We start from the raw sequence: 13,212 nt of genomic DNA on the forward strand, positions 1-13,212 counted from the left end.
GGGGGGGCAAAATTATTAACCTTTAAAACATTGTCAATAGAGGATGGAATTCCATTGGATGCAAATAATTGATCATAACCATCTATTTCGTCAAAGTTGCACGCTTCTTATACACACACAGACATCGGCACTTAGGGTTACTCTCTCTTTTTTAATATTGGATATGTAGAACCCTCACTATAAGGAAGGCCATGGGACAGCAGGTGTGGATACTGCTGCTGCCTGTAGTGTCAAGTTTTATATTTTTTTTTTTAAATACTAAAAGCACCAAAGTGAATGGATGTAGTTTGTTCTACTACTAATGTATTTCATTATTTTATTAATTGATTTTTATTAACAGAACAAACTACGTACAATACATCACATTGGGCTGCTTTTAGAAGCCTAAAGTACTTTGATATCTTTTGTTCAAAAGGCTTTAACACACCTCCATGATCCCAGATTACAATATACACGTCAGAAACATATTCACAAGCAGTTTGGCTTGTACACTGCAGATCAAGTATTATCCAGAGCACATCAGCCAACGACAAAAACTCACCCTCCTGGAGGTGTCTTATAGAATGAACTACAGATTCTACACTATGATTAAAAACAAATGTTTCCAAAGAGATTTACATTTTAATATTACCGTATATTCCGGCGTATAAGACGACTTTTTAACCCCAGAAAATCTTCTTAAAAGTCGGGGGTCGTCTTATACGCCGGGTACTAACCGAGTACCGAATACTTACCCAGCCGGAGAGTCTCACGAAGCCACGTATCTCTAGGGGAGGGGCGAGTGGAGAAGCCGACTCCCCTGGGCCGGTCTTCAGGGCCACGCCGAGGTAGGTGCAAGATCGTGATCTCCCCAACTAGCCCTGATCAGCAGGGCTGGTTGGGGAGATCACGACATCCCTCTAACTAGCCCGACATTAGGGAGCTCGAGGTCTGGCACTTCAGACCTTGGCTTCCCTGCTCCATAATCACTACGCGCTGGCTATTGATGCTGAGCGCGGTGATGACGTCATGTCCCGGCGCTCGGCATCAACTGCCGGCGCGTAGCGATGAGGAAGCAGTAAAGCAGAGGTCTGACATTACAGACCTCGCGCTCCCACAACTGGATGGAAGAAAGAATATAGAAGATGGGGAGAAAGGGGTGTGAGTGCAGTGTATGTATGTTGGTGTGAGATGGTCAGTGTGTTATATATATATATATATATACACACATACACACACACACGTGTAATTATATATATTATATATATTATATATACACACACACACGTGTGTGTGTATTAGGGCTGCAACAACTAATCGATAAAATCGATAATCGATAATGAAAATCGTTGCCAACGAATTTCATTATCGATTTTTATCGATGATAAAATTAGGGTTTTTTCAGAGCAAACGCAGTTACGGTTAATGGGGTGTTCAGGGTTAATTTAGGGGCAGCTATGGCTAATGGGGTGGTTAGGGTTAATTTAGGGGCAGTTATGGTTAATAGGGTGTTTAGGGTTAATATAGGAGCAGCTGTGGTTAATGGGGTGTTTGGGGTTAATTTGAGGCAGTTGTGGTTAATGGGGTGTTTAGGGTTAATTTAGGGGATGTTATGGTTGATGGGGTCTTTAGAGTTAATTTAGGATAGTTGTGTTTGGGTATTTAGAGTTAATTTAGGGGTAGTTATGGTTAATGGTGTGTTTAGGGTTAATTTAATGAGGACTGACGGTTAATTTAATTAATTTAATAAAGTTAATTTAAGGCGCAGTTAGAGGCAAAGGGGGGCAGACTAAGGGGAATCTAAATCCTGGGGCAGCGAAGATTAACCCAGTACTTATTTATAAAAGTATGGTGTCAGTGCGCTGTGAACAGGTTTGTGACTCTATGAGGTATCTGGGGGTATAAGGCATATCTGGGGAGAACGGAGAGACATATCTGGGGGTATAAGGCATATACGGTATATAAGGCATATGTGGGGAGGGCAGCGTGGCATGTCTGGGAGGCAGTGTGGCATGTCTGGGGAGGATGGAGTGGTGTATCAGGGGGTATAAGGCATATCAGGCACAGTGGCATATGTGGGAGGCAGAGTGGAGTGGCATATGTGGGAGGCAGCGTGGAGTGGTATATGTGGGAGGCAGCGTGGAATGGCATATGTGGGAGGCAGCGTGGAATGGCATATGTGGGAGGCAGCGTGGAGTGGTATATGTGGGAAGCAGCGTGGAGTGGTATATGTGGGAGGCAGCGTGGAGTGGAATATGTGGGAGGCAGCGTGGAGTGGCATATGTGGGGGGCAGCGTGGAGTGGCATATGTGGGAGGCAGCGTGGAGTGGCATATGTGGGGGGCAGCGTGGCAAGCCTGGGCTCAAATGTGCATAAATTGGGGGGGCTGGTAGGGAAATAAAGACAAGAAATGCATTTTATCAAAGTTTTTTTTTTATTCTGCTGTTTGTATTTAACAATTTGTTTATTAAATTATTTTAAATAAATGAAAAACTACATTCATTTTTTTTTATCCGATTAACAGAAAAAATAATCGGCCAATTAATCGATTATGAAAATAATCATTAGTTGCAGCCCTAGTGTGTATGTATGTATGTATGTATATATATATATATATATATACACACACGTGTGTCTGTGTCTGTGTGTGTGTGTGTGTGTGGTGAGGGCAGTGCATATATGTGTATGTATTGACAGGCGTATGTTAGTATGTGTAGAGATATATGTGTGTCTGTGTGTGTGTGTGTAAGGGCAGTGTATGTATGTATATGTCTGTATAACAACCAGCCAATCACCGGTAAGGTACATCGCTTGCCCTGATTGGCTGGTTGTTGTACGCTGGGTAGAGGGGTAGTCTTATACGGCGAGTATAGTCCAAACTCTATATTTGAACTGGAAAAGTTGGGGGTCGTCTTATACACCGGAATATACGGTAATGTACATTCCAAATTGTACTTATTTTTTGTATGATTAATTTGACCAGTTAAAAACACTAAAGTGCATTACTCTGGAACTAAAATAAATAAATAAAAGGGAGGACCCGTTGCCACTTACTCTGCCTTGCTGCATGGAACAGTCAACGCATCCCACCAAGACGTTTCCATGTTGAACTCCGGGAATTACTTGTAATCTTTCAAAATCACTTCCTAAAATCACAACATCGCACCCTGATGCATAGGCCTGGGATGGGAGGAAAGAAAAAAAAATAAAAAAAATTGTATGGATTAGTGTTGCAGACATTATTTCCAATACAAATGACATGATTTCTAAAAGAAAGAAGGCAAAACAAAATCTTGTTTTTTATGACCACTCAACCTTGAACGCAGCTAAGGTATATTCAAAAATCACATGGAAAAGGAACACATAAGAAGCCAAACAAAGCTCTCCATTTATTTGTGAGAGTAAAACATTAAATAGAAACATTAAGCATATATAAATAGGATATACAGCGGTTTTTGTCACAGCAAATATCAACAGTCAGGCAAAAAAAAATACATAACATTTTTGCTGTAGTAGGATTTACTCATCCAGGAGTATTCTATAAGCAGCTGGGTACTGGCCTCATATTGCTCCTTATGGCAACAGGATAGGATAAAATACCCACAAACTCACACCATGAGTGCTGATAAACGTCGTACAACGCAGCCGGTTATAGTAGGCGTGCTAGAGAACCGAGATCCGGCTACGATACTGAAAATCTGGGTCTAGACATACCATAGTGTTTTCCCCCCGATTTGGTACCATTTACTAGAGACCCGGTTGTATTCAGATTTGATTTATGAATGCTTGTATTTCGCCTCACACCAAGCATGTGCACACAACGTAACAGCACTCTCACCACACGCTGTTGAACAAAAAACTGCTAATAATAACTGTTTACCTATTTATTGCCCTAATTGGTTACTACATGTATGGGTGAAACTGGGAAGAGCGCCATACAGGCAACTAAATATATATACACGCGCACACACACACACACGCACACGCCAGCACTTTCGCTACCAGGTATGAAGAAAGAATGTGTAATACTGACCTATAGGACAGCCTGTTAGGTATACTTTTAAAAAAGAAAAACACACCAAGTCTTACATCATGCATGGGATAGCCAGTATAAGACAAGGCCAAACGAGTTATTATATAGCATAAACATACATCGTAACACGGGGCTCATAGTGGAAAACAGCTAAAACCATAAAAGAAGAGAGTCTTTATGTTACAATGACGTTTGTATTGGGACAGTACAGAAAAAGCCCAATCTAAAAGACAAAGATCCTGACGCCTTATCGTACTACCTTGTGGTGAACAGAGTGACTCAGTCTTAATCACACATTTTAAAAGTCTATGAATGAACTGGCTTCATTAACATCGCCATAAAGAATCAGCTCAGTGTAGTGATTGAGCAAGTAAAGTCACCCCAAATTCCCCCAATTGACAACAATGGCGGCCTCCGGGTCTGCAAATAAAGAAAGGCTTTTGGAACTAAATGAGATAAACCAGAGGTTTATACAATACTAACCTGCATTATTGTACACTGCACCGCATTTAATGCTCTGAAAGAAAAGTGTTTTTCTGTGGAACTTTCTCTTTAAGCCTAAAAGATCTATGCGCTTATTATCGTCTTTCAGAATTAAAATCCGCATCAATGCCGGAGTGACGGGATAAGGTACGGACATGATGCTTTTATTTCTTTTACAGGCTTTCAGCACATCGCCATGCACAGAAAGAACAATTATCTTTCTAAACAAGCCAGTTTTACTTGTTCACGTGGATTTGGGGCTTTATTTTTGGCGCTTAAAAGACAGATACAGATTTGTTATTTTGTTTTTTTTAGTCTTGCTATTACTACACAGAATAATGGAAGCAAACAAGGATAATAATGGCCCACCGTGCACACAATAAAGTAAGGACTCAGCGCACCTATCTGAAGCATAAATGTTAAGGATTTGGTCAGAGTATATGGGCATACGTTTCTTAGCCCGCCACTACGTCAAAGCACCCCTATGTTGGCGAGTCCTATCTAATCCAAACATGGCTATTTGGCTTCCCGTGGAGCTGAAACTGCTTTATAACATCAATGAACCGCCAGTGAAAGATTTATTGTTAAAAATAAGCGTGACTCATGGTGAATCATGCAACATGTCGAGCAGGCCACATACAACGATCCGCACACTGTTTAAATCCCAGCATAGCCTTGTCCGTAACTCAAGAGAGCTCTCCTAGCCAGCATGACTCGATCACGGCCCACACCATTCTGGTCTTATTCACAGAGAATAACATCTTGAGTTTCAGATGGCGTGGAATATACGGGTATCTCAGTCCTCAGTACATTTCATTAATAGGAGGGCCACGAGATTCCATAGGGTCACTACAAAAGGGGGCAGTTAAGACATATCGGTGCAGAAGGAGTACAGAGGCTTGTTCCACTTCCTCGAAATGTTACGTGTTTCTTAAACCAGTTTGAGAAGGTTCAATACCTTGTCAGAATGAGAAAAGGACAAAGGCTTTTTTAAGTATTGTTCCTACCTCCAGAGACTGATATCTGAGGGCAATGCCACAAATAAACAGAGCATTTAGCTACCACTCCTGTGCTGGCCTGTTGACTAAACAAAGCTTGTGTTTACGTGCCTTGAGCAGAGAAGAAAGAACCAGTTGAGGGCACTCCAACAAGGATTATTCCAGAGCTTCTGCTTCTCAATGGAGGAACCAAACAAATGAACTATGAATAAACAGAGGGAAAATACATGCAAGCTTTTGTTTTTCAACAAGGACCTGTTTCTCTGCGCTGCTAATTACCTCTTAAAACTAGTTTGACGTAAAGCAGACAAGTGTTTCACTATATCAGAAGAAAAGCACGGAGGGACACCTTGTAACTAGTTCCAATTGAAAACCTAATTTACTCCGTTTTTAATCAAAAAGAGCTAATGAGGCAGAATTTATTACTACCAGAACATATGGCCATGGCTAAATTACAGGGCATTGTGCAAATAGCAGCTCGCTATAAGTAAGCATGTGTGATGTATATATACACATATATTATACACAAAATGAAGACGTATCCCGTAACACAAGCAGGAACCAAGACGTAAATGTATCTACAGAAGCATTAAGTTCACTGTAATTTTGCATAATCCTGTTCCCATGAAAATAGCTTTAATTTAGGTAAAAACACAGAAACGATCTATGCAAATACACACACTGTGTAACAGTCACTGCTCATTATCAGTTACAACACATTTAACTGCCAGGGGCAGCGACTCTAAGAAAACCCCTTAGACTATTTGCTCTAAGTAGAAAGGCTTTAATCTCATGGCCCTTAAACCCTTGAAGGGCAGGGGATCGGGGCAAATATATTCCACTGCCAAGAGCCTTGACCATTTTTTTAAACCTAACATGTCCCCTGTTTTTTTCCCCCAATACATTCCAAACCAAACGTACAATTAACTTACACTTCGTTTTCTTACAAGCCCTGCCTTCTTAGACAACGCATTCAGTAATTGTGCTTGTTTGACCTCCGCCAACAGAAAGGTTTTTCTCTGCGAAGGGGAACCCAGTACATACTTGGCACATTAACCCTTTTGGGCCAGGTGAATGCCACATATGTAGCTGGCACTCAAAGTGTTAAAATGTAACTAATTACAGGAAAAATGAAATAGGAATCATTGGTTGTTTTAGGGTCACAGAACGCTGTGATACGCGCATACCTAGCAAACACTGTGAGCCCCGAGAAGTGAGAGAGACATCAGAGCAGAAAGAGGGACAGATGTGTTTAGGTCCCCAAAAAACTGCCCCTTTAGAAGAGGGACAGTTGGAAGGTGTGATAGAGTTCACATAAGACCTAGTTAATATCTAAGACCGAGCTGTGTGTTGGTTGGATGAATGTTACATATCATCACGCAGAAGTTATGCTTCCACAGGAATTCCATGCTTCCTATCACATGCAAGGGAGGAAAGATACAGAGTTAAAATGTGTTTCCTGTATACAAAAAAAAGATAGCTTTTACCCACTGTTGGAAATAGTAGAATCTGATCCCCAAAAGAAATTAATCAAGATGGGGGGGGGGGTTAGAAACTACATTCAGTGTCAAACTGCCTGATGATGCTGTTCTTTTGAACCGAGGAAAGAATGCCCATCAACAGTCTTGCATAAAACTATCGCAAACAGCTCCGTTTCCATAGCTTGGTTTAACGAAAAATATCAATCTGGGGCGATAATGTTTAAAACTGATCGGTGTAAAGGCTAACCTGGTTGTGACCTCCAAGGATGGTCCTTCAGAAAGCTTGATGAATTTGGTGCAAACAACCACTTAAGCAAATTTACCCCAATGCTTGACGGTAACCACAAGTAGTTGTATAATATTCTCTGATCCGGAAACATCCCACGGCACAACGCAACGACAATGTCCAACAGGACAGAGCGGGGACACTAACTAGAAAAATGCTATAAAGCACCACAGGTATTGCTAATGAAGGAGCAGAGTATGAAAACAGGGTATCAAGTTTGACATAAACAAAATAACGTATGTGGAGTGACAAAGTAGAAATATGCCCAACAGTGTCAGATGAAGGCAGGACAGATGGTTCCGCATCCATCTGATGCACTGGGATATAAACCGGTATGTACCACCAAGTCTGTAATGCAGTATAACTGGGAACATTAAAACTTGTCTGATTGAGAAATCCATAAAACAGTGAAATTGGGAGAATGGACGGTGGAATGTTTTTTCAAAGTTCAGAAGAATGAGCTTTTAGTCCCGCATCTGGTGTTCGCAACGATTTACAAACAAAAATAGAGACACGGTATACAAACGTGCATATACACATACATAGAGGACGCCACTCAGCTGATGAAGCTATTTAGGAGGTAGTAGCACCACCGTCTGATGCAAGACAACAACCCACTAACAATTAATGTAAAACTGATAAATGAATGTGACAGAACGAACCTACAGCATTAAATATATTGACATCTGATGTGCGCATTAATAAGCTGGGGTTTATTCAATAATTTTTTCATTAACAACTTTATCAAGCAAGAAGGGCTGGGACAGCCCTGTGTAAAGCATAATTCAATGTGTAAGGAAGATCTAACTACAGTCAAGCTCCCTCTCCAGCTATCCCTTAAGTGATTAAAGCCCTTTGTACAAATAAACCTAATAGACAATTCTAGTACACGACAGATCAACGTGCATTTTAAATAGAAAGAATATTGAACTATTCACAGATGAAAATATTTGACTAATTTCCATTTTGCGGTTAAAAGACCTCTACATTTCAAAACATTTGGGAGGAAAGTGATATTTTCCTTATTGTTTTATTTAAAAATACCCAGTCTGGCCCAAATGAACGGATCCACGAAAAGAGCCCCAAAAAATGTAAATACAGGCAAATGAGTTTTCATTTTTTCAGCGCGCAGCCATACGACACCTACAATTACACAGCTCTTAAGTCTTCAGCATACAAAAACTCTGCCAGCATCTGAGCCGTAACGCGCACTATAATCAAAATATTAGATTGTGCTTAAAAGCAGCAGTTTTAAATCAATGCGAATACCATTTGTTCTCGCCTCACACCTCAGGTTACAGGGACTTAACATTATTATTGTAACTGCAGAAAGTAAATGTCAAACATTAATCTGGGAAGCAGCTAGAAGCGGGACAAACGTTTCAATGGAGAGAATTTAAAATAAAAAAACAGAATATCTTCTGTAATTTTTAATACGAAATGAGGGATGGGTAACGGAAGAAGGAAAATACATTGTGTGGTTTCTTCCAAGGTCATTAAGATTTGGTCTTTACGTACGCACATTTAAAACATTCCTCTAATCTTTTAATGAAATCATTTGTTGATGGAATAATAATGAAAAATAAGATTACTTAAAGTGGAAGGCATATGGGGGAAAAAATACATACGTAACTTGTCTTTGAGCATAAAAAAGGTTAGTATTGAGAAAAAAATAAACTTTATGTTTATGGTAATACTAAAGGTCCTGCTTGTCAAATGACATTGACTTGTTTAGTCAGTGTCAGTCTGGGTGATTAAGACTAAGGTATTCTACTGCTCAGCACAAAGGAGTATGATAAAAGTCAAGAAGTTTGTCTAGTAAGCCTAGTAAAAAAAAAACAAAAAAAAACAAGCAAACAAAACAAAACCAAAAAAACAACAAATAGCTAAAACAAAGCTGTCTGAAAACATTATATCATGCAAAAGACAGAACTGTTTAAAAAAGGAAGCAGCAAGACACTTAATTTGAGTCTAACAAATACAAAATGGTAGGCGTTCCCCTTAATAAAAAATAAACAAATAAAGGTGCTGAGGGGTGGTTACAGGGAAGGGTAAGGTTTATTGACGATCTCTTAGCAGACCTTCCAGAAACAGCCCTACAAGACAAACACACTCATGCACACGCACCTTCTATACACACACTTATTTTATAGTAACCCTGAAGCAATGTTATACTTTCCATATGACATGTTTACAGGCTAAGCTACTGTCATGCCACGCAGAATAGGAAATTATCCACAGAAACAGAGGTATTAACTGCAAGAAGGAAGTAAACTGATTGACAATTTATACAAATACATATTTTATTTTTTTTTTAAAAAGAGAAAAAAAGCGCAGTATAAATATTAGAGCCGGCATCTCTGTTGGTTTATCCAAACCTTATCTTTAAAGTTAATGTTTTATCCAGTGTTCACCTACAATAGGAACCTATGCCACTCCAGAAATATTGCAGACTTATTTTGTTGCTTTTTTTAGGTTACCAAATTCAGAGTCTACTGTCAAGAAGTTTATGTTCGGTGCATCTTTAAATCAGTGGCAGGAAAGAACTCCCACTGAAACCAATGATACGTTAGGGGGTCTTGTGAGACCCCCCGCCTGGAGCATTTGCCGAGCCAGTGCTGGAGCTAACTGGTATTTAATGGGACAGGAGAAATGCTCGGCTGAACACATCTATCTCCTGAATGGAAAATGGCTAGAGGGCTGGCAAAGCAACAAATGCACATTACATGCAGATTGTGCAGAAACCCCTCATGCGTTTTCTAGGGGGACGCCACATAGATATAAAGGGGCCTCTATGCTATTATATGCATTAAAGTGCATATGATGGCTGGGGAGTCTCTAAGACGCCAATGTCAGAGGACCCATATCAATCTAGAATACATACTGCGTCCTATTGTTCAATATTATTTTCATAAGCAAACATGGCACTGCTACTCCCAGGAAATAAAGAAAATTAAAAGTGTATGCAGTTTGGGACGGTTTAAAACAAAGATCGAATTATAAATATATCATAAAAAAAAATGGTTTTTTTCTTCATTTAGGCTGGAGTTGGCAGAAGATGTGTGGTTGCTCACTAACATAAGTAGATGTAGATATATATTTTACACACCCTGTTCTCAGTGCAATATGGCTAGAGGCACTATGGTGATCTCGATTATATCTTATGAATGGCAGTGATATAATGGTGACATTGCTGAGCTCCCTATATAAATGCCCCCCCCCCATTCTTGGAATGGGGGGAAAAAGTTTGTTTCTCACTCTTTTCCCTCTGATCTTCCCTGCACTAATCACACTGACCAGCAAGCATGGATCCATAGCCTGGCAATATCAACCAGCAGGGGATCAATCAGATCCCAGCAGGGTCCGGAGTAGTAGCATAACACAACCAAGTATTACTTTCATTCGTGCCAAAGCGATTGGCATCATTGCTCAACCAAAAAGAATAGGTATCGTATAATTATAAACATCCATCATGCGTTCAGATGCTAGCAACCAAAATACCATCATCACCAGTATACTACCAGGGAGAACTTAAAAACTGGTACAGCCCTAAATAATCTTAGATTAAGCATAGCCCATTTTACAAAGTGACACCGACACAACAATGTCTATTGTAAGTACTAGGCATGTTAATGAATATCAGACTCCAGAAAAAAAATAAAAACATACTAAAAGAACTAGTTGAATTTTAAGATGGATAATGGCCAATTACCAAAGAAAACGTTTTTGTTTTACTCTCCCCATGTCCCATTACCCGCTTGGGGATGAGTTCCGCAGGGAAGCCTATCGCATCCTGCTTGACACACATGGTTTGCAGCATCGGCAAGTGGGAAATGCTCACAGATCATAGTGCCCACTACAGAAACTATATTACAAATTACATCTGGAAAAGGAATAGATGTGAAACATTTAATAGCATATTTCATTGGGAAAAGAACAATTAACTCAAGTAAAGTTTGGCAAGCATTGAGTTGCTATGGGAACCAGCAACGTCAAAATAGTATAAACTGAACATTCTTAATCTTAAAACGATTATACTATACAACACCAAATGGCTACATTGTACATGATTCCAGCATGGGGATCTGCAAAAGCAATTGCATTTCATGCTTAAGAGCCAAGATGTACTAAAGAGGAATCCAGTTATAGAGCAGTCACCATAAAGTAAACCCCCAGGAACCAAAAGATACGTTTGCCCTGCATCAGCGATGGGTGGTCACCTAATCGTACGTATCAGTAAACATGTACCAAAAATGTATTATGTTGCTCAGCTGTATGATAAGCAAACACGGTTATAAACCCATAACATGATGACCATCAATGGTTTTTTCTCTGCTAAAACATTTTCTAGATTGTGTTCCCTCAGACAATTGTACTCTTTGAGTAACTTCTGGATAAATTTAGTTAAGGAAAAGTATACCAAGCGCTGGTGCTAATCAGGTAGATTATAGATAAAGATACACATAAACAGGGCTAGGACATTCAATGTAGATGGCCTACAGATTAAGGAGCCAAGATGTCTTATAAGTACAAGTAGATGTTATGCACCACAGGACTTGCGATTTGTCCATCACTGCGTACCTGAGCCTTAGCCAAAAAGATGGACACCAGTGCCTACGACGTTGCTTGTGGAAGACACTGGTGTTCATCAATGTCTACTATAATGCCCAAGCTTGTCTAACCATGGCTGGACCCATACATCTCCCTGAAGATTTTTCAGATGTCCTCCATGCAAAATCCCTGAACTCAAAGAAGGCTAAACCATATAAAACAACAACTTAAAAAGCAGCACGGTCAATAAAACATCACAGAATTTGAAAATGTAAAGTCATTTAAAAAGTAAAGTAGGTAACTGATGCTGATCAGACAAAGACAACACTTTAAATACAGCTAACAAAGTCTCACAATCTCATGTGACAAGTGACACTGTGACCTTCTTCATATGGGAACCGCAGAAACGAACCAAGGATGGTGAAGAGACATTTATGCAATACTGGTAGTCATACAAATAGTTAACACACACACGTGACACAGACTGTCTGTCAGCAGACTGGAATACCCAGATAGAGAGCAGCAGCCCCTCTACGGCTGGGTACCGCACATGCCAGAGCCCGGCTCTCACCGTGATAGGCTGATCCTGTAGGCTTCCCACCGAGAAGCAGTTATCCCCAGGGTTCACGGCTCCTGTCAGCACCTGGTGCAGATTCATGGTCCTGCGGCCGCATAGAGCCCAGCAGCCGCTGGGTTACGGAATATCAGGCTGGGGCAGTATTCATCTATATGCGACGCCTACCGTGTGCGTGACAGCAAACAGTCCCTCACAGACAGAAGCAGTGCAGTGGGACAGTCACTGCCAACCGCCAGGTCCTGCAGGAAGAGAAGCTCTGCGGTCTCCCCGCGCTGACACCAAGCGCTCGGAACCCCCGGCAGCGCGCACTGAAGGGTCAAGTGTCAGTAAGGACCGGCAGCGAGCGCAGGACAGAGAAGCGGAGCGCTGACACTGACTTAATCACAGCGCTACTGGGCATGCGCGAGCCTCACTGCACTTCTGCTGCCGTCATCAGAGCGCGAGCTACACAGTCCGCAACGTCGCGCGCCCGAACTTCCACCTGAGGCGGGATGAAAGACAAATGGGGAAGCGACTAGAGGAGGGCGTGTTCTCGTAGAGTGATTCCGATTGGATAATATAGGAAACGAGGGCTGGAACCGATGACTTCAGTGAATTTCGCTAATATGAAGCTCGCTCGCAGCCCTTCGGGGCTTATTCAGTAAAAGAGCTCAGAGCCGTTGAGGCAGTTGTTCCAATTCATTCCCTTCTCTGTATATCATGAAGCTTCAACCATAGTGAGCTCCTGCTGCAGGAAAAGCTTGACTGGCCTGTATTATACATGGCTGAATTAGCGAAATGTCCTTAACGTCTCCTCACACATTGAATCATGCGTTATACCGGAC

At 41.0% G+C, this 13,212-nt stretch overlaps 1 protein-coding gene across 1 annotated transcript in view; it reads right to left on the reverse strand.

Annotated features, from left to right (window-relative positions):
* Window positions 1-12,469, reverse strand: part of LOC149302960 (dmX-like protein 1) — a 51,783-nt gene extending 39,314 nt beyond the window's left edge. Inside the window, exons 1-2 of the mRNA XM_089481905.1 lie at window positions 12,383-12,469; window positions 3,034-3,159 (exon numbers count right to left, since the gene is read on the reverse strand). Of these exons, the coding sequence (XP_089338031.1) occupies window positions 3,034-3,159; window positions 12,383-12,469 (213 nt within the window). The remainder of the gene's footprint in view (window positions 1-3,033; window positions 3,160-12,382) is intronic.
* Window positions 12,470-13,212: the final 743 nt, after the last annotated feature.

The sequence above is a fragment of the Sceloporus occidentalis genome, unplaced genomic scaffold (assembly GCF_023333645.1).
Source record: "Sceloporus occidentalis isolate IW3139 unplaced genomic scaffold, rSceOcc1.0.p SCAF_16, whole genome shotgun sequence".
Taxonomy (NCBI): domain Eukaryota; kingdom Metazoa; phylum Chordata; class Lepidosauria; order Squamata; family Phrynosomatidae; genus Sceloporus; species Sceloporus occidentalis.